This window comes from Heterocephalus glaber, unplaced genomic scaffold, assembly GCF_053883595.1.
Source record: "Heterocephalus glaber isolate CG9 unplaced genomic scaffold, H.glaber_assembly_v1.0 deba00001571, whole genome shotgun sequence".
Lineage (NCBI taxonomy): Eukaryota > Metazoa > Chordata > Mammalia > Rodentia > Bathyergidae > Heterocephalus > Heterocephalus glaber.
The window spans coordinates 2,187,069-2,212,029 of record NW_028258356.1 but is presented as its reverse complement, the minus strand read 5'-3'; the positions used below and the strand labels follow the sequence as shown (position 1 = coordinate 2,212,029).

Sequence of the window (24,961 nt, the reverse complement as noted above, 5' to 3'; positions counted from 1 at the left end):
AATGACAATACAACATATCAGAATCTATGGGACACAATGAAAGCAATCTTATGAGGGAAATTCATAGCAGTGAATACACATATTAGGAAAACAGAATGAGCCCAATTAAATAACCTGATGCTGCACCTCAAACTTCTAGAAAAAGAAGAGCAGGACAACCCCAAAGCTCATACAAGGGAGGAAATTATAAAGATCAGAGGAGAAATCAATGAAATGGAGACTAAGAGAATGATACAAAAAAATCAATGAAGCCAGGAGTTGGTTCTTTGAAAGAAAAAACAAAATTGAAAAACCCTTAGCCAACCTTATCAGAAAAAGGAAAGAAAAGGCCCAAATCCATGCAATTAGGAATGAAAAGGGTGAAATTACAACAGACCCAGCAGAAATCCAGATGGTCATCAATACCTACTTCCAGAACCTATAAGCCAATAAGATGGAAAACACAGAAGAAATGGACAGATTCCTAGATAACATATGAATTACCAAAGTTGAACGAAGGAGACCTAAAAATTCTAAACAACCCAATATCAACCAATGAAATTGAAAATGTAATTAAAAACTTATCAACTAAGAAAAGCCCGGGCCCTGATGGCTTCACTGCTGAATTCAACAAGACATTTAGAGAGGAACTGTTGCCACTACTGTTTAAACTCTTCAATGAAATTGAAAGGGAAGCAATACTCCCAAATTCATTCCTGGAAGCAAGCATCACCTTGATCCCCAAAGTGGAGAAAAACCCAACCGAAAAGGAGAACTATAGGCCAATCTCACTAATGAACATAGATGCAAAAATCCTTAATAAGATACTGGCAAACAGAATGCAGAAGATCATACACCCTGATCAAGTGGGATTCATCCCAGGGATGCAGGGATGGTTCAATATACACAAATCAATCAATGTAATACACTATATCAATAGAGTCAAGGACAAAAACCATATGATTATCTCCATAGATGCAGAAAAAGCATTTGACAAAATCCAACATGCATTTATGATAAAAACCCTACAAAAAATTGGAATAGATGGTCTCTACCTCAAACTGATAGAAGCCATCTATGAAAAACCAACAGCCAATATCATACTAAATGGTCAAAAACTGAAATCCTTCACACTAAAATCAGGAACAAGACAAGGATATCCACTATCACCACTCTTGTTCAATATAGTTCTGGAAACATTAGCCACGGCAATTAGACAAGAGAAAGAAATAAAAGGAATAAAGATAGGAAATGAAGAAGTCAAATTGTCATTATTTGCAGATGACATGATACTCTATATAGAAGACCCCAAGAACTCCACCAAAAGTCTTCTAGACTTAATAACTAAATTCAGTCAAGTAGCTGGTTACAAGGTCAACACACAGAAATCAATAGCTTTCCTCTACACCAATGACAGACTCACTGAGAGAGAAATAGGGTGAACGATTCCTTTCACAATAGCATCCAAAAAACTGAAATACCTAGGAATCATCCTAACAAAAGAAATCAAAGACTTCTTCTCTGAAAACTATGGCACTCTGAAAAGAGAGATTGAAGATGATATCAGAAAATGGACAGACATCCCCTGCTCCTGGGTAGGAAGGATTAATATAGTGAAGATGGCCATACTTCCAAAACTGCTATCTAGATTTAATGCAATTCCAACTGAGATTCTAGCAGCATACTTCATGGACCTTGAGAAAACAATCCAAAAATTCATTTGGAACAAGAAGAGACCCACAATAGCAAAAGCAATTCTAGGTAACAGAGACATGGCAAGGGGTATCACAATCCCCAACCTGCAACTATACTACAAAGCTACTGTGATAAAAACGACATGCTACTGGCAAAGAAACAGACTTGAGGACCAGTGGAACAGATTAGAAGATGCAGAAACAATGCCAGACACACTCAGCCATCTCATCTTCGATAAAGGAGCCAAACACACTCACTAGAGGAAAGATAGCCTCTTTAATAAATGGTGCTGGAAAAATTGGGCTTCAACTTGCCAAAGATTAAAACTAGACCTATATCTCTCACCATGCACTAAACTAAAATCAAAATAGATTAAAGATCTAAATATTAAAATAGAACTCTGATCCAGTTGGAATCGAGGTTAGGTAGAACTCTTGAAGACATTGATGTAGGAAAAGATTTTATGAACAAAACCTCAGTTGACCGTGAACTAGCACAAACAATCAACATGTGGGATCTCTTCTTATTAAAAAGCTTCTGCACAGCAAGAGAAACCACCAGCAGTGTGAAGAGACAACCCACAATGTGGGAAAAAATCTTCACCTGCTCTTCCTCAGACAAAGGTCTACTATCTCAAATCTATAAAGAACTTAAAAAGATCAGACCTCCCAAATTTAAAGACCCAATCCAAAAATGGGCATCTGAAATGAACAGACATTTCTCTGACAAAGAAGTAGAAATAGCAAATAAATACATGAAAAAATGTTCAACATCACTGGTCATTCGAGAGATGCAAATGAAAACAACACTGAGATTCTACTCCACTCCAGAAAGAATGGCTGCTATCATGAAATCAACCCATAACAAATGCTGGCAGGGCTGAGGGGAAAGAGGAACCCTGCTCCACTGCTGGTGGGAGTGTGGACTGGTGCAAGCACTGTGGAAATCAGTATGGAGATACCTCAAAGAACTAGGACTGGAAGTCCCATTTGACCCCGCTATTCCACTGCTGGGGATCTTCCCCAAAGAATTAAAAGAATCATACCACAGTGATATATGTGCACCCATGTTCATAGCAGCACAGTTTGTGATAGCTAAAACTTGGAAACAGCCCAAATGCCCATCAACTGGAGACTGGATCAAGAAAATGTGGGGTTTTTTTTTATAAAATGGAGTACTACTCAGCCATAAAAAATGAGAAATTAGAGACAGTTATAGCTAAGTGGATGCACATTGAGGCGATACTCTTAAGTGAAATACATAGGACCCACATGTATAAATACCGAATAGTTTCTCTGGTGTGAGAAACTGAAAGTGTAAATAAGGACTAAATGTATAATAGGTAATGTGAAATAGGAAGAAAAGGGGCAAAGGGGAAGGAAGTGGGAGGGCTAGGGGAAAGGATAGAAGGGAATGGGATTAATATGAGAAAATGGAAAAATAGGAACAAATCTTTGGAAATAGGGAGGACTGGAGGGGTTGAAGGGAGGGCTGGGCAAGGGTGAAAAATAAGAACCAAGAGAGATTATGTAAAGGTGCAAATTTCCAATGATGAATGTCATTATATTGTATACCTAAAATGTACCAATGATTAGAATGAATAATCGATAATGTAAAATAGGAAGAAAAGGTCCAAAAGGGTAGGGGTAGTGGGAGGGGCAGGGGAAAGGAAAGAAGGGAAAGGACAAATGATGAGAAATGGAAAAAATGGAAATAAAGTCTTTGTAAATAGGGAAGGATGGAGGGGGTGAAGGGAGGTCTAGGAATGGGGAAAAAATAAGAACCAATATGCATTATGTAAAGGTACAATTCCCAATGAGAATGTAATTGTGTTGTATACCTAAAATGTGCCAATAAAAGAATTTAACAAAATAAAATAAAATAAAATTTAAAATAAAACTACTAAGTATGCACCATCTTATCCTTGGACCCTAAATAATTTTGATTTACCATTTAAACAGCTTTTTCAAAGTAGTAGAGCCTCAATAGAGGAGTAATTCTCCATGTGCCTCAAGAAATAGACCTGACAGTTTATAGCTAAAACAACCAAAAACATTTTCTTAACATTTTTCAAGTTGTTTCCATTTTTGACCCATATTTTTACTTTCTTAAGGTGAGTAAGTGTCTTTTGTTTGTTTTCTGTCTACTGTCTTTTAGTGCCTGCCCAAGTGACTGACTTGCAGGTGGCCAACCAAGGGATGACAAGTAGTCTCTTTGCTAACTGGACAGGGGCCCTGGGAGACACAGAATTCTACCAAGTCTTACTGATCCATGAAAACGTGGTCATCAAAAATGAAAGTGTCTCCAGTGAGACTAATAGATACAGCTTCCATTCTCTGAAATCAGGCAGCCTCTACTCTGTGGTGGTAACAACAGTGAGTGGAGGGATCTCTTCCCGACAAGTGGTGGTGGAAGGAAGAACAGGTAAGAAGTGGAGACACAAGTGTCTGTAACTTATGGAAATCTGAACATATGAGAATCTGTCACCCCAAGCAGAAGTTTTAAAATATACTGAAAACAGACCTCTTTTCCTCCTAAAAGCCAAGTTTCAATACCATCCCAGTGCATGTGGCATGGAAATTAACTGATGGTTAAGAATGGGAGAGAATAAATACTGAATTTTCTAAACTTTCCAACAAACATTTCCGCACTTGATGCCTGAACTAATCTTCTCATTTAGTTGATTTCTTTTGAAATGTTTATGTCCCAGTTAAGGTAAACAAAAAATAAAGGGTCTTCCATTATCTTCATATTCTTGGTTTTAAGACTTAGAAAAGAGATGATCTCTAATTTACATGGTCGAAAGTTGACATATATAGAAAAGTCTGTGTTACCCAGGCTGTCCCAAACTCCTGCCTCAGCCTCCCTAGTACCTAGGGCTACAGGGATATGCCAGTGTGCCTGGCTAAAACCACATATATTTTTATAAGCGATATTAAACAAGTGTTTAATGCTGTATGCCACCTAAACAATCTTCCTGACTTAAAATGTATCCACTCAAATAGGAAATAGAGCTAACTAGAGAAATAGGTATCATTATGGTCATTGTATATCAGAGATCTTTGGCACCAAAGAAGAAAATGTAATTTTCAATATGATGCAAGGAAAGTATATAAATCTAAACATAATAACATATTATTTCATATAATACATAAAATTTATATTCTAGTTTCTTAAGAAAAAATTACACAAACCAATAGAAACTTTGATAATTATTGGTGAATGTAGGATCGAGTCAATGACCTTTTCTATTTAGTTTTATATGATTATCATAAATGAGATTTCAGTCTTTTCTTTCTATATCCCAATGCTTGGATTCTGAGCATCAGTTGCAGTTATAGAAAGAGATATACAGATATGTGTGTATATATATATATATATAAAATTGTTTTAGCACCATCTTTTAGTATAGCATAGTTGGGGTAAGGGGCTACAAACCTTATCTTGGAAATCAGAAAAAATGAGAAGAATTGAAAAAGGCCTTGCATCCATTTTCCAGCAAGTTCCAGTTGTAGTGGTCAAGTTAGACTGACCTACCTTCTTACACAACTATGCGATTTGAGTGTTCCTCACTGAACAGCTCCATTGGTTGATTCTTCTCCAAGTAGAAAGCCAGAAATCCAGGCTCCTACCATCTCACAGTTCCTCTAGGTTCTCAGAGTTCTCCCCATTCCTCTAAGAACAGAAGTGGAGATCAGGGATGGCACAGATTACTAAGCCTGAAGCAGACACATCACTTATATTCACATTCCACTGGCCAGAATTCAGTTACATTGTCACAGTTAGATACACCTAACTGCAGTGGGTACTGGGAAATAGTCTAGCTGTGTGTTGAGAGGAAAAAGAAGTGTTTTGTGAACAATGTATCATGTTCTGCTCCACAGGTTAATTCTCATCTTAAAATACCACAGGGGGTCTGAGGATATAACTCAGAAGTAGTGCACTTACCTCGAGTATGTGAAACCCTGGGTTTCATTCGCAGAACTACCAAAAAAATTCTAATAAAATGCCACAAAGGCTGTCCAATTTATTGTGACATACTAAAATAATATAATGTCTGATATCACTTGAAATAAGTGGGTATTTGAAATAAATAGGACTTTAATTATTTTTATGCCTATATTTTAAGTATAACAGAGGTATAAGTATTTCACTTATTTGGTAGGAGCATTTAAAAATAAATAAATTCTTTGAAATAAAATAAATTCTTTGAAGAATGATCACAAAGTTTTCAGGAAAACACAAAATATTAATAAATATAAGCATGTGTTATTATATTCAAGAATTATGGAAAAATGGGACACTGCCACAGATACACAATAACTAGTGATTTCAGGAAGTGTCTAAGTTAGTAGCTAAAGCTGTGGTAATCAGTGCCACTTTTTTAAATACTAAAATATTGGTCAGAATCAAAAAAATTTTGAAAAACTTTCTTATATTTCACATGTTTCCAAAGAGTTGAAACATATAAATAAATCCTTCCAACCTAGATAAGATGATAAATATTTGAAAGCAAAGATATTACATGTTTAACAAATCTAACTCTAATATGAAGAAATGCTCATTCTAAAGGAAAAAGATACAAATTGTGTATATATTTTTCTTAAATATGTAAATTACATTTTCAACAAAACTTTCGATAATTGTATCTTTTCTAATAAAGTATTAGTAGTTACAGGTATTTTCAACAGTTTGACAAAAGAAAAGATACTATTTTGAGACTAATCAAGGGATGTGTGGATAGTAGAAAGAAGAAAGCGAAGGAAGGAAAGAAGGAAGGAAGGAAGGAAGGAAGGAAGGAAGGAAGGAAGGAAGGAAGGAAGGAAGGAAATACACCAATATATAAATTTTATGGATAAAAGTTTAATTTTATATTTAGAAAATGTCCATAAAATGTAATAGCATTAGCAGAATTGCCGAATAGGGTGCTGTTTATAACTTTGGGGATAAGATTGATTTGGGGGTTTAACTCACAAAATCAGATCATATTAAGATTAGAAGGATTCTCAGAAGTTATCTGCTAAATCCTGTCCTTTATGTGTAATATACTGATATTAGCAATTATATAAAAATACTCAAAGTTAATCAACTAATGATGAAAACAATAATGCAACTCATGGATACTGAAAGATTTCATTCCTATGTTCACTAATGGGAGTACTAATTATTAGACACTTATCTCCAATACACAGTACAACTTTTATTCAATACCACAATTTACTAACTTACCATCTATGTACCTCTAGCCAGGAAGTTCTCAGAAAGCGACAGTACCATTCCCATTTTTGTACAGCTGGCAAGTAGAAAGTTCTCCGTAAATGTCTGTGCATTAACCCCCAAGTGTTATAAGCAAGTAATTATTTATGCTTGCCATCAGAAAGGCCAATATCACAGTAAGAGCTGTCTCTGCCCAGTTGGTCCAGTTTCGACTGTTAAGGATAGGCTTTTAGTCTTATTTCTTGCCACTAGAGGGCAGGAAATGCTTTGCAAAGGGAAAACAATTCCTCTAGTTTTGTTGACTATTGAACTCCCCAGGAATAAATAACCTCATTACATGAAGAGCAAAGATAGCCTAAGTCTAAGATCTTTAGGAAAGCTATTTCATTCTTCACCTTTCCCCTTAAACATCTTGGCTTTATTGGTCAGTTAAGTTCAAGTTGATTCATTTGGTTTCTTAAGATTTTGAGACCCTTCCTACAGGGAACATCTGAATACATTCTTATAAAAATGCTCCCATTTAAAGTATTTTACACAAGGAAATACTGAATAGTTTCTCTGGTGTGAGAAACTGAAAATGTAAATAAGGATCAAAAGGTATAATAAATAATGTGAAATAGGAAGAAGAGGGGCAAAGGGGAAGGGGAAGTGGGAGGGGTAGAGGAAAGGAAAGAAGGGAATGGAATTAATATGAGCAAATGAAAAAATGGAAAAAAAGTCTTTGTAAATAGGGAGGGATGGAGGGGTTGAAGGGAGGGCAGGAGAAGGGGGAAAAATAAGAACCAAGATATATTACATAAAGGTACAAATTTCCAATGATGAATGTCATTATATTGTATACCTAAAATGTACCAATAAAATTAAGTTTTTAAATATTTTACACAAAGCAAACCCTAAAAATGAACTGTTGGGATCCTCATATTTATGAGACACCCAAATGGCCTCCTTTCATTTTTGTTTTATTTAGCCTCCTGATGAAAGAGTGCTCAGGTAGGGCCGGGGATTTAGCTCAGTGGAGCAGCACCTGCCTCATAAGCGCAAGGTCCTGAGTTTGATCCCCGGTTCCCCCCCCAAAAAGAGTGCTCAGCTTCTACAAGCTAATGTGACATCCTCACTCTTCCTTGACCTCTTAGGTAATCAGATTAGATCTCCTTAGTCTATAGTTTTCAACAGATGACACAAACTTTTGATTGTGTTCTTCTTTTTATATTTTCTCCTCTTTTAAAAATCACAGTCCCTTGCAGTGTGAGTGGAGTGACGGTGAACAATTTAGGGCGAAATGACTACCTCAGCGTTTCGTGGCTGCCAGCACCTGGTGATGTAGATAACTACGTGGTGATGCTCTCTCACTATGGCAAGGTGGTTCAGTCCCTCGTCATTGCCAAGTCTGTCAGTGAATGTTCCTTCAGTTCCCTCACCCCAGGCCGCCTCTACAACGTGACCATAACTACCAGGAGTGGCAAGTATGAGAATCATTCTTTTGGCCAAGAGCGGACAGGTAAGGATGTGTGAAGGTGCAGAGCTCCATAAAAACCACCTAGACATGTGGCTCAGGGCATCGCGGAGATGTAGCCATCCCATAATGATAGCACAGAAGGCAAATGAGATCACAAAATTGTGATGGAGTCTTTGCATTTTGATCCCCAAAACTTCTTATGCAACCAGATGTTACCTTTACAGGAAGATTAGCATAAGTTTTATGGCTAGAATTCATATTATATTCAAATAATGTAGCAAGTATTTCTGCTTAGGGAGTACTTTTTAGTAACTGGCTTTGCTAACCCTGTAAATGCTCTAATGATGTAGGTGTTATGATTCTCATTTTATATATTAGGAAATCAAGGTATGAGGAGGTTAAGTAACTTGCCCAACTGTCCATCTTGTTAAATGGCCTTGTTAAAGTTTCAGATCTTGGATTTAAATATTATTCTGATTGACTTAAGAGCCTACAAAGATTTCTGTGCTAAAATCTTCCATCAAATGTGTGTTGGTCAAGACTAGCATTTATCCTTTTTCACATAAGGTGAAAATGTGAACCTTTATAGTTCTGAGACTAGGAAGCATAAATCTTAGCACATGAATGTCAGGTCTTTGATGTGCTAGAAAGAACCAAATATAGATAGCTACCATTTTCCCAATATATTTATGCTTTGGGGTTGACTTCTGAGATTTTTGCTTAAGATTGACATCAACATTTTCTCAAGTCTTTTTCCTGAGCTCTGGATTTATTTTTTTGCCTTTAAAAATGTCTTTTTCCCATAAGATCTGGGACAATTGTTGTTATCCTATTACCTAGCACAGAATCTAAGGCTTAGCAGTCACTCAACAAGTATTTGTTGAATGAATAGCCATAACTCAGTGGTTTTTGGCTCTCACTTGGTGGGCCATGGGTGAATTTTAGACATGTAGCAACCCCTGAAATTACCCAGGAAGTTGTCAAGGATAAGAAATGTCTGTGTATTTCTTTGGAGAAAGAGTCCACAGTTTTTCTCAGATTCCATAGTTTTGCCCCAAAAGTGTAGAACCCCTGCCTTACATTGTTACAGAATGCTAAGATTGAGAAGATCATTAGAATGACCTAATCCCTTCTTCTCATTTGGAAATAAAGAAAGTCCAAAGGAAGTGTGGCTTCTCCAAGGCCACGTAGCTGTGATCAGTAGCAGAGCTCAGCCATTACATCATCTGTACCAGAAAGGGATATAGAGATTATTCCTACTTTCCAATGATTTAAAATCTAATTATACTAGTGATCACAATAACACCTTAAATCTGAAAAGCTGATTTCCACTTATGAAGCAGTTTTAAGTCAATGTATCATCCTGATCAACTTGGAGCCTAAAACTTCCTGGAAATTAAAACCTGTTTTATCCAATTGCTAACCCCTTGCTTCTGAATAGCATCAACTCAGGAATGTTGCCTATCCATGTGACTTCAATAATGCAAGATTCTTTTGCTAAGGTTTTTCTAAATGTAAGGAAAATGATCCTCTATTCAAAGCAACCTCTTGACTCTTCTACCAACATATACTTAGATTTGGTGCATGACTAACAGAAGCAAATTATTTTAACTGGAGAGTCATGTCTGAGTTGTTGTTTTGTTGATTTTGGCTGATTGTCTTAATGTCTTTTTCCTTTTCTAATGCTCTTCTATATTTTGAGTGAAAATGCCCATGTCTCTAGTTCTGTATCATGTCATCTTATCGTGCAGCAAGGCAGTGTTCACAAATTACTTCAGTTCCACCCGGAGAGTTTCATATTGACCTGACATGGTCTTCAGTCTAGTTTTTCTTCCTGTAATAATTGTTTTGCCTTCAGTAAATTGCCTGGATCATTGACATTTCTTAGCCCATACATACAATGCCACTTTAGAATTTTTTCTTAATTCTACAGTGACTAAATTCTAGCAACACTGTAATTGGCTTCAGGCAAATATTTTGGAAAAAAAAAAAAGCGCTTATCTGTACTTGCTCCAAGCCTGTGGTGAGCTATATTGTAATATAAAAACTAATCGGTAAAATGTAATCCAACAAAAATTGTTAATGCAACTTGTAAGTGTAGAGAACATTGTAATGTAGCTTAGATACCCAAATACTGAAATTTCTGGATCATTTCACAATTTGGGGGCAAGTAGAAGAGAAGAACACAGGTTTGGTATGTAATCAGAAGAGAAATCCTTTAAGGTATACTAAACACATAGAGAGATTTACAGGCCTAAAGGATATGTTAATATTGGGACAGGAGTTATACTCTCGATCTGAGATCATGCCTCTCTTCAGCACTCCTCATTAAAATTTATAATATCTGGCTATATCCAAAAAGAAATGAATTTGTGATCTGATAAACCAAATTTAGCCCTAAAAGAGCTATAAGAATAAGTTTAAGATCATTCTTTAAATACAGAACTGTCTTATTTTGAAGTGTTCCTAGTAGTATGCATTTACCTATATATTTATTGAGGGGACAACCATAGGTACACTGAACTGTTTGCTTAGATATTTATTGGAAAAAGCCTCAGGTACACAAAATAGCATTAATCATAATTCTTGGCTCAGAAAACCATGTATCAGTTCATACTTTTATTTTTTAAGCCATTTAGTTAGTAATTTTTAATAATTCAAAATGTACATGAAGAATGGTTACCTAAAATAAAAGCTAAGACCTTGACAATAATCTGTATGAAATTATGTTATTCCCACTTTACTTATTCACTCAGGATAACCAACATCTCAACTCTTGTTCATATCTCCTTTGCTTTCCATCTTGCATAGTCTGATTGCATCTATGTACAGGCCTAAAACTTTGCAGTTTTAGTTTTATATTTGCTTTAACTAAATAAAAAATGTATTATTTTTCAAAGATATTTTAATGCAATATATAATCTTTTGGGCTTTCTGTAGATTTTGCTTTTTCAGTTGTTATATTGATCAGATTCAGCCATATTTTGTGTTTTGATGTTAAGGGCAAGAACTCTATACTTTAATGAGTTAATTACAAGAAATTAGTTATGACTATTATATAACATTCTACTATTATATATTGTATTACTATAAAATTAAGTATACTATTATAAAATATGAACATTATATTATCCAATGGAAAACTATCTCCCACACTTGGTTTTACTAGATATTTCAATTTTAATATTCAGATAAATGCAAAATGGCATTTCATTGAGGTCTTGAATTTCCTTCATCACTAATAATGTAAAACATCTCTTTATATATTGATTAACCATATGTGTTTTCTCTTCTATTTTTATTTTGGGTGTTTATACTTTCTTTGGTAACTTTTTAACCACATCTTGAGTCACGAACATATTCTGCAATTATTAATATCTTCGCCATCATATTAATCATCAGTTATCATGTTTGATGCTCCATCTTATATGTGACATTTTGTTGCAGGCAAACAATAGGCTGTGAATACATTCATCAGTTCTGTTAAAAGATCCATTTAATCACTTCAAGTAGTGTAATAATCTTTTTCCTCCAGAAATTTGTGATCTAAAAGTTGAAGATTTTTCTTTAAAATGCACACATTAAAAATCTAGTCACTTTCTTTGATTGTCCTAGATTGTCATCTGTGATCGATTGTTCACTCAGAATCACTAAATCTTTCACTGTTCTCTATTCTCTTTTTCAGTGCCTGACAAGGTCCAGGGAGTCAGTGTTAGCAACTCTGCCAGGAGTGACTATTTGAGGGTGTCCTGGGTACACGCCACAGGGGACTTTGATCACTATGAAGTCACCATTAAAAACAAAAACAACTTCATTCAAACCAAAAGCATTCCTAAGTCAGAAAACGAGTGTGTATTTGTTCAGCTAGTTCCCGGACGGCTGTACAGCATCACTGTTAGTACAAAAAGTGGACAATATGAAGCCAGCGAACAAGGGAATGGGAGAACAAGTAAGCAGAATGATTGCAAATTGGTTGGACATGAAGGTTACTGAGTAACTAATTTATCTTAACCTTGAATATTTTTTACTTACTGATTAGAAAGTTACATTCTCAGTAAATGTCATGACCTATCATTACAGAATATTTATTGGTAGGTAAAAGCCAGCATGATGAGGGAGAAAGAAGGCCAAATATTCTAGTTTTCTTCTATGTCTTCCTGCAATGTGGCATTAAAATTCTAAACGTCTTGCTTTATCTTAGGATTGAGTTCTTAACTCCTTTTATAATTACATTTTACCAACATGTGGAATATAGGAATTTTGTCAGGAACAAAAATCACAATTTTATTGGTTGCTTCCAATTTTTCTTGTTTAACTATGCATGAAATAGATCAAGTGTTTCATTTGGACAAGAGGGATGTTTGCCAGTTCCTTGAATGTGATTCATAAGTTATTGTGTAGGTAAACTCTGATCAGTTCCTTTCCTGAAGTATCTTCTCATTTTTCTCTCTAGTGCCAGAGCCTGTGAGGAATCTAACACTGAGGAACAGGACCACTGAGGACCTGCATGTGACTTGGTCACGAGCTGATGGGGATGTTGACCAGTATGAGATCCAGCTGCTCTTCAATGACATGAAAGTATTTCCTTCTTTTCACCTTGTAAATACCGCAACTGAGTTTTGGTTCACCTCCCTAACACCAGGGCGCCAGTACAAAATTCTTGTCTTGACCATCAGTGGAGATGTACAGCAGTCAGCCTTTATTGAAGGCTTAACGGGTAATTTGAAATACTGTTTTTGAACCAGCACAGATATAGTAGTGTACTTATGATGTTGGATACCCCAGGTATTTAAAATTAAAGGGAGATGTCAAGAGGGGGAAAGGAATCTTGATAGTGGCAATGACCTTGTCCAAGCTGGGTAACAAAGCAATAGCATGATGTGGTGGGGGCAGACAAACTTTCAGAGAAATAGCATTGAGCTGACACATAGCTGGTGCTTATGAGGCACACAGATTGTTATATTTTAATAAACAACTCTTAAATGGGTGTCACTTCTTTGAAACTCTCTTGGGAGTGTTATTATAATAGTCAGTATTTATTGACAGTTTACCATGAGCCACAGCAAAGCACTAAAGATCTACATTCTGTTCAATCCTCACAATTCTGTATGAGGTACTTTTACCTTTGCCACTTTTTCCAAAATAAAATTTGTAGAGGTTCAAAAATTTACCTATAGTCACACAGCTAGGAAATTCATACAACAAGACTTAGTTTGAGGCAATCTAATTAACCCCTTGTTACATTAGTGGCATTCTTCATTTCCAGTACTTGACTTTGATCTCTCTCTCTCTAAATGTTTCCCCATCAACCTCAGTTTAGGCAGAAAGGTCAGAGAAAAATGGCTAATTGATACCTTTTCTTTCTTGTGTACTCTTTCAAAAATGCCAAAATATAAAAAGCATGACAGCTCAGCTTAGCCTTCCTCCTTCCCTTCCCTGCTCTCTTTCTTTCCTTTTCAGTGCTGTGGATTGAACCCAGAGTCTTGCACATGCTAGGCAAGCACTTTCCCACTAAGCGACTATATCCCCAGCCCTGCATGAAAATTCTGGTTATAAATTTCCACAGACCATTCTCTATGTGACATTTTATTTTATTTTATTTTATTTTAGTGCCTAGTGCTGTCAAAAATGTTCACATTTCTCCCAATGGAGCAACAGATAGCCTGACAGTGACCTGGACCCCTGGCAGTGGAGATGTTGACTCCTATGTGGTGTCTGCATTCAGGCAGAATCAGAAGGTGGAGTCTCAGACCATCCCCAAGCATGTTTCTGAGCACACATTCCACAGACTGGAGGCTGGGGAACAGTACCAGATAGCAATTGCCTCGGTCAGTGGGTCCCTCAGGAACCAGAAAGATGCATTCGGGCGGACAGGTGAGCCTCCACCTGGAGAAGGGCTGTACAGTACAATGCCCCATGGTTTTCTGTAATAGAACAGTGAGTGGGCTTAGCTGTGTACAAATTGAAAAGTTCAAATTTTACATCTCCTGAGTTTGTACAGTTTACCATGGTTTCAAGAGGATTTCTCATTTTTTTCTGCACATTTTTTTTCTTAGTAGAGATTTTCAAAACAAATGAAAGCAACTGGAATCCAAATCACTTGAGTAAATTTTTATACTTGCTAAAGGATATAAATTTTTAATTTTAACCAGATTTGTATAACTATGAATCTTTCAAAATGTCATCCTTTTCTCAAAATTATTTTTTAAGAAAAAATATACTTTGCCATCTGCCATACCTGTGATAGCTAAAGAATAAGTATCAAATGAATGAACTGTGCCTATTTGTTTATATCAATGTCATTATTAATAGATTATTTTTAAAACAAAAAATAAGTACCTACAAAATGCCAGACATTTAAAATGGTATCTGGTCATGCTACAAGATAGAGATCATTGTCTCCATCTTACAGATGAGAAAAATAAGACTACAAGAGTTTATTAAACATCATCATGTTTATATGTAATATGAACTAGAGCTATAATTTAAATCTAGGCCCATCTGGATCCAGACCCCATGCCCTGTTTGCTGTAATACAATATTTCTTAGAAGCCTCTTATTCTCTTGACCATTTATTTAGCAGTGGTGCTTATGGCTTCTATACCATACCCTACTATGCATATATTTCATATCTATAACCATACTATATTCCTCTAACCTTATGTCAAGCACTGTATTAAAAAGTGAGAATTCATTAGGAAGACAGAGCCACTGACTAACAACTTTATAGTCTAGCGAAGAAGATAGAGACGTAAATGGGCAATTACTATACAAGTTTGGAATGTTATGGGAGCAAATAAAAAGAGTCAAGGAAGTCTTCTAGAAAGAAGTAATATATACACAGAGACCAAGAAACCTTCCAGGTGAAGTACAGATGTACTTGGTTTCAGCAGAAAAAGCAAAGATCTAGAGGTGAGAGAAAGCACATGGCATTTACAATACTAAACTAAAGAACGTGAGCCATGTGTCCAAGTGAGTAGATAAACCAAATCATGAAGAGCCTGTGTGGCTGGCGAGGCATTTTAGAATTACAGGGAGCCGCTGAAGTGCCCTTGGCATGGACTGGCTGTGAGAATATGCTAAGTGTGGTATGGAATTTAAAACAGTAGGAGTAATGAAGCATGGGGATGGGTGAGGAGCTGTTGCAATAATGTATTCCACGGGTGACATTGTCCTAATATAGTGACAGGAGAGAAAGAGAGAGTAGATAGATTCAAAAGAAGAAAGATTTAGGACACAGAAACTTTAAGATTTGTGTTTGATTACATGTGGAAGGGTGAGAGTGACCATCTATGTTTCTGACTTGGGCCAAAAGATAGAAACAAAAGATAATAACATGATTGGGGCAAGGAGATGAGCAGTCTGATTTAATTCAATTTGATTTGATTTAATCTAAGGGTTTTTCTCAATTAGTTACTTCACCATAAGTGATAGAAGCTGAATTTTCTTGCTTCTCTTGTTCCTTTGTAGTTCCAGCATCTGTACAGAGAATAAATGCAGATAATGCATATAGCAGTCATTCCTTAATAGTAAGTTGGCAAAAAGCCATTGGTGTGGCAGAAAGATATGATATCCTACTTCTAAATGAAAATGGGATCCTTCTGAGCAACACATCAGAGCCAGCTATTGCTAAGCAGCACAAATTTGAAGATCTAACACCAGGCAAGAAATACAAGATACAAATCTTAACTGTCAGTGGAAGTCTCTTTAGCAAGGAAGCCCAAGCTGAAGGCCGAACAGGTAATAAGCATAACTTGATGTTTTGTACCAGATATCTCCTTGTTTATACTGTTGTATATAAACCACAAGATGGGAAGGATGAAGTGATGTTGGAGGATATGATATATATATTTCTTGACATAGCAGGAACATTCACCCTGACTTACCACTTCCACATCAGTCAGTCTAGCTATACTGGCTGCACCAATTCAGGTTTTTTATTAAAACTGGCACCATTAGTACCCTATTGCTAATGTAAGAAATTGCCATAAACTTGATGACTTAAAACAACACAAATTTATTGTCTTATAGTTCTCTAAGTTAAAGTCTGAAAATGCGATTAAAATTAAGGTGTCGTGTGTCAGCAGGCCTATGTATGTTCTAGAGACTTTTCGGGGAGAGTCTATTCCTTTTTCAACTTCTGGAGACTCCACATTCCCCAGCTATGACATGTTGTAGCTACAATCTCACTCCTACCTCAGTATCTGTTGTTATGTCTCTCTCTGTCTCTGCTCTCCTCCCCTCCTCTGTCATTGTTTAAGGACTCTTGCACTGGGACAGAATGTGAGCACCATAGAGCAGGAATCCTCAGTTCTCCACCACTGCCTCTCTCTGTGGCCAGCTGCAGGTGGGCCCTCACCACTACCAGGAGTGAGAGCTTGCTCCTTTAGTTTTCCACCACTGTAGTTCCCTGTGCCCATCTTCCCCTGAGAACAACCATTTGTGGGCCTATACCCCAGTCAGGATGAACCAACACCAGTTCTCAAACTATTCTAAAAATATAAAAAGGTGGAAATTCATCCAAATCCATTCCTCAAGGCCAGAACTACTCTAATAACAAAACTAGACAAGGATCCAACAAAAAGAGAACTATACATCAATATATCTAATGAACAGAGACATAATAATTCTCCACAAAATACTAGCAAACCGAATCCAACAGTGGAGCAACAAGATAATTCATTGTGATCAATTGGGATTCATTGCAAGGATGCAAGGGTAGTTCAACATAAACAGGTCAATAAATATAATACATCATATGAACAAAATAAAGGAGAAAATCAAGATTATTTCAATAGATGCAGAAAAAGCATTCAAAACAATTCAACATTCCTTCGTGATAAAAATTCTGAACAGGGCCAGGGATTTAGCTCAGTGGTTCTGCCGCCTGCCTCGCAAGTGCAAGGACCTGAGTTTGATCCCTGGTACCAAAAAAAAAAAAATTCTGAACAAATTAGGTGTTCAAAAACATACCTCAATATAATAAAGGCTTTCTATAACAATCTGTTAGCCAGCGTCATACTTAATGGTGGTGGAAGCCAAAAGCTTTCCTCTAAGATCTGAAACAAGAGAAGATGTCTGTTCTCACCATTCTCATTCAACATAGTACTCGAAGTCTTAGCCAGAACACTTAAGCAAGGCATACAAATAAAAAAGGTGGAAGTCAAGTTATTCCTGTTTGTAGATGATACGATTCTATCTATAGAAAAACCTAAAGACTCCACCAAATGACTATTAGAACTGATAAATTAAGTAAGTTGCAGGATGCAAAATCAACGTACAAAAATCAGTAGCATTTTTATACACCAGTAATGACATTGCTGAGAAAGAAATCGTGAGTGGAATCCATTTGCAGTAGCTACAAAGAAAATAAAATATCTAGAAGTAAATTCAGCCAGGAAATGAAAGACCTCTACAATGAAAATTATAAAACTCTGATGAAAGAAATTGAATAAGACACACACATAAAAATGGAAAGATCTCTCATGTCCGTAGATTGAAAGATTAATAAGGTTAAAGTATCCATACTACCCAAAGCAATTTATAGATTGATTACAATACCCATCAAACTACCTATAACATTCTTCATAAACTAGAATAAAATCCTAAAATTCATATGGGAGCTAAAAATCCTATAGCCAAACCAATCTTAAGCAAAAAGAACAAAGTTGAAAGTATTATACTCCTTGACTTCAAAATATACTACAATGCTATAGTAATCAAAACAGCATAATATTGGCATAAAATAGACACACAGGCCAAAGAAATAAATTAGAGGACCCACAAATATCCCCACACAAGTATAGCCAATTGATTCTCCTCAAAGGTACCAAAACATGCATTGGAGAAAGGACAGCCTCTGCAATGACTGGTACTCAGAAAACTAGATAGCCAATGCAAAAGATTGAAACTTGATCCCTATCTCTCACCCTATATAAAAATAAAGTCAAAGTGAATCAAAGATCTAAATGTAAAACCTGAAACTATGAAACAACTAAAAGGATATGAGAAATAGCTCAAGACATCAGTATAGCCAATGATTTTTTTTATACAATCCCAAAAGTATAAGAAACAAAAGCAAAAATAGACAAAAGCGATTATATCAAACTAAGAATTCTGCACAGCAAAGGAAACAATCTCTAGAGTGAAGAGACAGCCTAAAAAATGGGAAAAATACTTTTTTATACCATTCATCTACCAAAGAATTAATAGCCAGAATTTTAAAGGGACTCAAACAATTAAATAATATCCAATTAAAAATGAACAAAGAATATGAATAGACACTTCTCAAAAAGAAGACATTCAAATGGCCAACAAATTTATGGAGATAGATGAGGATTACTAGAGACTGGGAAGGTTGGAGAAGAAGATAGAGCAAAGCTAGGTAATGGGTACCAAAACACAATTAGCAGAGGTAATAACTTCTGGTGTTCTATAGTACAGTAGGAGGAATATAGTTCACAATAACCTATTATATATTTAATGAATAACTTGAAGAGAGAAGCTCAAAGGCTCCAAACACAAAATAATGAAGAGGAGATGGAAACGTTAATTACCTGGATTTGATCAGTACATATTGTATACTTTGATTGAATTATCACATGATACCCCAAAATATGTAAAATTATTATGTATTAATACAAGTTAAATGTTTAAAAAGATAGATTTACTCTGATTTGATCAATGTACAGTATGTATGTATTAAATTATCACATTGTATTCCACAAAATTATACAATTAAAATAATAACTATAAAATTTTTTAAAGCTGAGGTTGTAGCTCAGTGTCAAAGCACTTACCTAGCATGTGTGAGGTCCTGGGAGAGAGAGAGAGAGAGAGAGAGACTGTTTTCATCAGAAAAAAACTTGTAATTATATCAGTCAGCCCCCGGACAGTCCAAAATAATCTTCCCATCTCAAGATCTGTAACTTCATCACACCTACAAAGTCCTTTTTGCCATGCAAGGTAACATATTCACAGGTTCTAGGAAGTAAGATATGTATTTGGGAGGCCATTATTCTGACAGCCACACTAGCCTAATTGGGTATTTATTTATTAAGTGCCTAAGTCTGAAGGAGTCTGATGATATTGACAGGGACATAAAGATAAATTAAGTGTGGTTCTTATCCTCAAAGGAAGGACTGACTAGTGAGGGAGACAGACACATGGACAAATAATGGTGATATATTGTGATAAGGATTGTATATAAAAGAGGAATGGCCAACATTCAGGGAAACATAGACATCGGTTAGAATTGAGAAGTCTTTTAAAAAGTAGCATTTCTGTATAGTCATGATGGACAAAGCAGTTCCCCATGCAGGCAGGTGATAAAGCACCCTGTGCAGACAGACTAATCTGTGCAGAGGCCAGTTGGTTGGAAGAGAATAAGTTGTGTGTAACTGAAGAGTGTGCTGCATGAAAGAAAGCTAAAGTTGCCAAGCCAGATTAGGGCCAAATTATACCTTTCCTTGGGAGTTTGTTTTTTTTTTAACTTGTAAGCAGTGAGAAAGCAATAAAATCTCAGCCAAAGAGTAATCATTTTGTAGTAAAAATTTGTACCTTAGAAAAGATAAGTCAGATGGCAATGGGGGATGGATTAAATGGAGAAGTTACCAAAGGTGGGGAAACTTGTTCATTAATTTTGTCATTACAGAGCAACTACTACATATTAACACTGTTCTGACTGCTGGATACACAGAAGTAAATTAAAAACAACTGAGTCATGAAGCTTATATGCTAGTAAGGGAGAAAGGCGATTAACAAAATGAGAAAAACGTACAAGAGATTCAAGAAGAAAATTAAAGTCAGAGTAAGATAGTGTTGAGGGTCATAAATTTGGATAGTGCAATCCTCAAAGACTTCACTGAGAGCATGATATTTGAGTAAAAATCTGAAAGAAATGAGAGAACCATGTAAATACCTGGCAAAGACTCTCTCCAAGCAGATCTAATAGTAAGACCAAGGCTCTGAGTGGGCATGTGCCTGGCCTATCAGAAGAACAGTAAAAAGGCTGTGTGCCTGGTGCAGAGTGAAGACAAAGAAAGGGAAGAAAGACACAGAAAGGTAATGGAGATGATGAGACAACTGCAAGTAAAGGCTAAGAAGGGTCAAAAACTAACCCGAAGCAGGGTTGTTGATGAAGAATTGTGGCTATATTAAAGAAATATTGCTGCATTAGGTAAGGCGGCAAATGGTGGCTGTGTTCATTATAAAAGGAGGAGTAGTAGATTCCAGAGTTTCTACCTGGGGTGTCTGGTAGAATGTAATGTCATTAATTAAGGGTAAAGAAGCGAGAAGAGGAGGCTTGGGATTTAGCTCAGTGGTTTCCCCACCTGCTGCGCAAGCACAAGGACCCAAGTTCAATCCCCGGTACCCAAAAAAGAAAAAAAACTTATAGCGAGAAGAGTACAGGTCAAGGAGAAATCTCCTCAGTTCTGTGCTGAACTGGATATACCCAAACAGTTGCAAAGAGAGGGAAGCCTAGGCAACTGGGAAAAAAATGGATCTGAACTCAGAAGTGAGACAGACATGAAAATTCAGTCCAAAATGCTAGTTAAATCCATAAAGGGAATGAGATTAAATGCTTAATTAGTATCATAGAGTAGGAAAGAGACAAAGGATGGATCTATGGAGAAAAGAAACCTTTAGGGGATTGGAATAAGGAGAGGAGAAAGCAGAAAAGAGCCAGAGAAAGAGTACTTGCGGTGAAGGGAAGAGAATCCAAGTGAAATCAACCCGTGTCCTATTCTGTTTCTCTGGACATCTTATGACGTTCGGGTAATCAACCAGCATGTGTGCCAGCAGTGTGAAAGTTGCTCATTTCTAGCAGCTATTTTTAGTGGTTTTGGCTTTCCATATTGTTTCTCTTTCCCACATCCCTAAATCTAGTTTTCTCTATTTGTTTTTCCCTTTTGTTCCCACCCACTCTCTTCTCCTTACAGTTCTTCTTTACTTCCAATAACCATGTCTTAGTCGTTAATCTCAGATCTAATTCTCAGTATTAGAGAAATGTTTAGTCACCTAGATTAGATTCATATTTATTCTAAACCAAAATAAAAGTCTATGAAGATGATTTCTGTTGTAGTTTGAATCTGGAATGTCCCCCACAGCCTCATACACTCAGAGGCCAGGCTTTTGGAAGGTGACTGAGTCATACACTCATGGGTGGGCTGATGTATTCTTAGGAGATGGGACCTGGTTGGAGGAGATATGTCACTGGGTGCATGACCTGGAAGAGTATAACTCCCTCCCTGGCTCCCCTATTCTTTCTCTGCTTCCTGGCCACCAAGAGTAAGCAGCTTCCCTCCATCCAGGCCTTTCTACTGTGATGATTCTGCATTTGAACCTGATGAACATGGACTGAAATTTCTCAATTGTGAGCCAAAATCAGTCTCTCCTTTAAGTTGCAAGTGTCACCTACTTTATACCAGCAACAAGGAAAATGATAAGACAATTTCCCGTTGCTCTTGTTTTTGGCTCTCTTGTGTATTTAAAAATAATAATAATAGTTTCAACACCAATAATTGACAAACTTCAAGATTTCTTTGTTTTCCAGTCTCTATGATATCACATTGTTTCTTGTTTCTGTTTTGGATATCAAGTGGGACTTATTGGAAGGCATGATTAAAGAGGGAGCAGAAGAAGCCTTTATGAAGAAGCCTCTTTTTTTCACTTGAAAACCACAATATTTATTTTTCCTGGAAAAGAAAAGAATCCCAGAATCCATTTTATCAAGTGGATGTGAAAACATCCCTATTCTAGCTCCCAATATAAAACTTCCATTCCCATTTCAAAGGGCTTCTGTTGCTTATCTCTGAACCTCTATTCATTTTCATTAGACAGAATTGGGAGGGTGTCACTGGAACTCCCGTGTCATTATGCCGAGGTGAGTCCAGACACAAAGTTGCTGGGACACATCATCATTTCTTAGTGCTACTGTTCCCACTGCTGGATTTGCTGAAGCTCCTACACATCTGAGGAAAGTGCACGGTTGGGGTTCTTTCTGTAGGACCATATAATCCCAAATTCCTGGTGGTGACTGATTTCCAAAGTGGTTTGACACTAGGAAACGAGCTAAAGATGGGTGTTTTTGAGTGGCTGCCCTGGGGAGGTTTGCTGGTAGCTTTACTTTCTCCAAGGGCACTGTGTGGCTCTGGCACATTCTGCTGGCACAGCAGGTGTGCCTTGGGTTCAGTTTCAGCAGGGGCATCCCTTTGGTTCAGTTCCAAGGCTTCTAACTTCACCTGAACTGTAGACGCATCAACATCAGCATCCCCAAACACTGGCTCTGGGGACTGGCCTTCAATTGTCCTCAGGGTGCCACCTTCAGAGTTGCTGCCTTCTGTTTCAGCTGTAGCAACTGGACAACTGGAGGAGAAGTCCTCCCCTGTCCCCAGGCTGTTGGTCTTGCAGCCCTCATTCTGCTCCTCTATCAGCCCTATGGTGTCACCACAGCCCAGTTGGCTCTTGGTCCTTGGCAGGTTCTTTTTGTGAACTCGGATGTGAGTTCGCCGTGGAGAGTTGAGCTTCGTCTTAAGGTCTTCATAGTGGACAGGAGATGCTTTGCCTCCTGCATGGCCAGGGATGTGGATGACTGCGTTCTTGGCAGCTCTGTTCGTCATCTTCATCTTCTTCCCTAAAAGAAGGTGGTTTATAACTGGAGAATTGTTTACCTGAGATGGGAGAATGGTGGTCACTGGCCCTTTGTCTGCCCTGATGTACACCTGATGGACCTGCTGCTGCTTCTTTTTAATTCGAGAGTACTGCTGCTTCAAGGTGTTCATGTCTGTGGTCATGCATTCCATCATCATGCTGTTGAATGCCACATGATATTCACTTCAACAGGAATTGATGGCTCCCGGAGTCAACTCTGTAATGTTGTTGGACCTCAGACTCTGGTCTTCACTGGCCTCTTTAATCTGCTTTTGGTACTTCTGAAGTTCAGGCACCAGGAGCCCACTGAAGGGTTCAAGACACCCCATTGCATTAGCAATGGCATCTTCATCATCATGAGTAGCATGGACCTGCTTCTCATTCAAACAACTATGATTGGGGATGTATTTGATCCCGTAACCATTGGACATCAGCCACCATGACTTCAGGTTCATCCACATTAAGCTTGGTGAAGCCTCATTTCTTTGAGATATAGATTAAACTTGATCCTGCATAGGGCCTCAGTCACTTGTTCTGAAGTTTGGTGTGGGTGGACATGGTGACTTGACCAATGTAAACTCAGGCCACCATCCCCTGGGGCTTCCTGAAAGTACTTGTCTGAAACCTACGTTGGGAATACCATGAGATCACAGACATGAATATCCACTGAAAAGGGTTGTTTCCAAGGTCCCTTAGGGTATTCCATGCAAGCATAAGGTGGCCAGCAGTATAAAAAAGGCTGCTTATTACAGCCATTGTAAGTCAGCTTATTTTAATGAAGGGACCATGTGTTTTGGGTTGAGTTCATTTACACAGACATTAATCCTACAGTATGGCTATGGCACACCAGAACTCTGTCTTATGCTCTCTCTCCTTTACTTTTCTAGTCCCAGCAGCTGTCACCAATCTGAGGATCACAGAAAATTCCACTAGACATCTATCCTTCAGCTGGACTGCTTCAGAGGGGGAACTCAACTGGTACAACATCTTTCTGTACAACCCAGATCGAACTCTTCAGGAAAGAGCACAAGTTGACCCACTAGTCCAGAGCTTCTCTTTCCAGAACTTGCTACAAGGCCGAATGTACAAAATGGTGATTGTAACTCACAGTGGGGAGCTGTCTAATGAGTCATTCATATTTGGCAGAACAGGTAATACTCACACCCAGCAGTGCTGAATACCAAGGAAATTGTTTTCACTGGCTCTTCCCTGATTTGGTCTCAGTTTCCTGTTCTATCCAGGAAGTAGGTAGCTTTATAGGAATTTGTGATTTTTCAGCCTTTGTGGGCCTAAATTAGATCTTTGATTATTTATGAATAATTTGTGGCCAGTTTTTGTACTGGTTTCTGTTCTTTGCCTCCACTTATTTGCCTCATAGGATTTGGTGAAAAATGAATCTGGCTCCTCTACTTCCTATCAAACTTTACAAGAAGATTGTAACCCATCATGGTTCTATTCAGTCAATGTTCTTCAGCTTTATACAAGAAATAGATGGAACAGAAGGCAGGACCAAAGAAAGGCAACCACAAATTGGTCAAAGTGACTGCTATGAATTTGAAACATAGTACTAGATAAAAGAAAATGAATAGTTTCAAGAAGAGAGAGATGTCTCTGAGAAATGGAATCTCCTTTTTTTGCGTAATTTCATCTCTTTTCTCCTATTCAACTTTGTATTGTGGTTTGACAGTAGTGTTTGAGTGTTCTTGTGTGCCAAATGTATGGCTCATTCCTGGAATACGACAGTGAACAAGGCACCCAAGACTCCTTGTCCCAGAGAGCTCTACACTAAGGGAGAGAAGAACTAAGACAGTAGATTTTAAACAGATATCACTTTGGAATTCCTTAAATTCTACGAAAGAATTTTAAAATGTGTCATGACAGTGACTTGGAAAAACAAAAACCACTTTAAACAGAGAAGGCATTTCAGCTGAGACATGAAGGTGACCGAGTTATGTGAAGAAC

At 37.3% G+C, this 24,961-nt stretch overlaps 1 protein-coding gene, 1 long non-coding RNA gene and 1 pseudogene across 4 annotated transcripts in view; 1 reads left to right on the top strand and 2 right to left on the bottom strand.

Moving 5' to 3' along the window:
- LOC147823654 (uncharacterized) overlaps window positions 1-5,505 on the bottom strand; it is a 49,215-nt gene extending 43,710 nt beyond the window's left edge. Inside the window, exon 1 of the long non-coding RNA XR_015443469.1 lies at window positions 5,212-5,505. This is a non-coding gene — a long non-coding RNA (uncharacterized LOC147823654). The remainder of the gene's footprint in view (window positions 1-5,211) is intronic.
- Ptprb (protein tyrosine phosphatase receptor type B) overlaps window positions 1-24,961 on the top strand; it is a 131,851-nt gene that overhangs the window by 58,794 nt on the left and 48,096 nt on the right. For 2 of the 3 annotated variants that reach the window (XM_004845046.3, XM_004845047.3), the window contains 7 exons: window positions 3,832-4,098; window positions 8,126-8,389; window positions 12,033-12,296; window positions 12,801-13,064; window positions 13,958-14,221; window positions 15,818-16,087; window positions 23,887-24,150. In XM_004845046.3, coding sequence (XP_004845103.1) covers window positions 3,832-4,098; window positions 8,126-8,389; window positions 12,033-12,296; window positions 12,801-13,064; window positions 13,958-14,221; window positions 15,818-16,087; window positions 23,887-24,150 — 1,857 coding nt within the window. The remainder of the gene's footprint in view (window positions 1-3,831; window positions 4,099-8,125; window positions 8,390-12,032; window positions 12,297-12,800; window positions 13,065-13,957; window positions 14,222-15,817; window positions 16,088-23,886; window positions 24,151-24,961) is intronic. The other variant, XM_087192422.1, reaches the window with a different exon arrangement.
- LOC147823653 (TBC1 domain family member 30 pseudogene) lies at window positions 19,249-23,891 on the bottom strand (annotated as a pseudogene).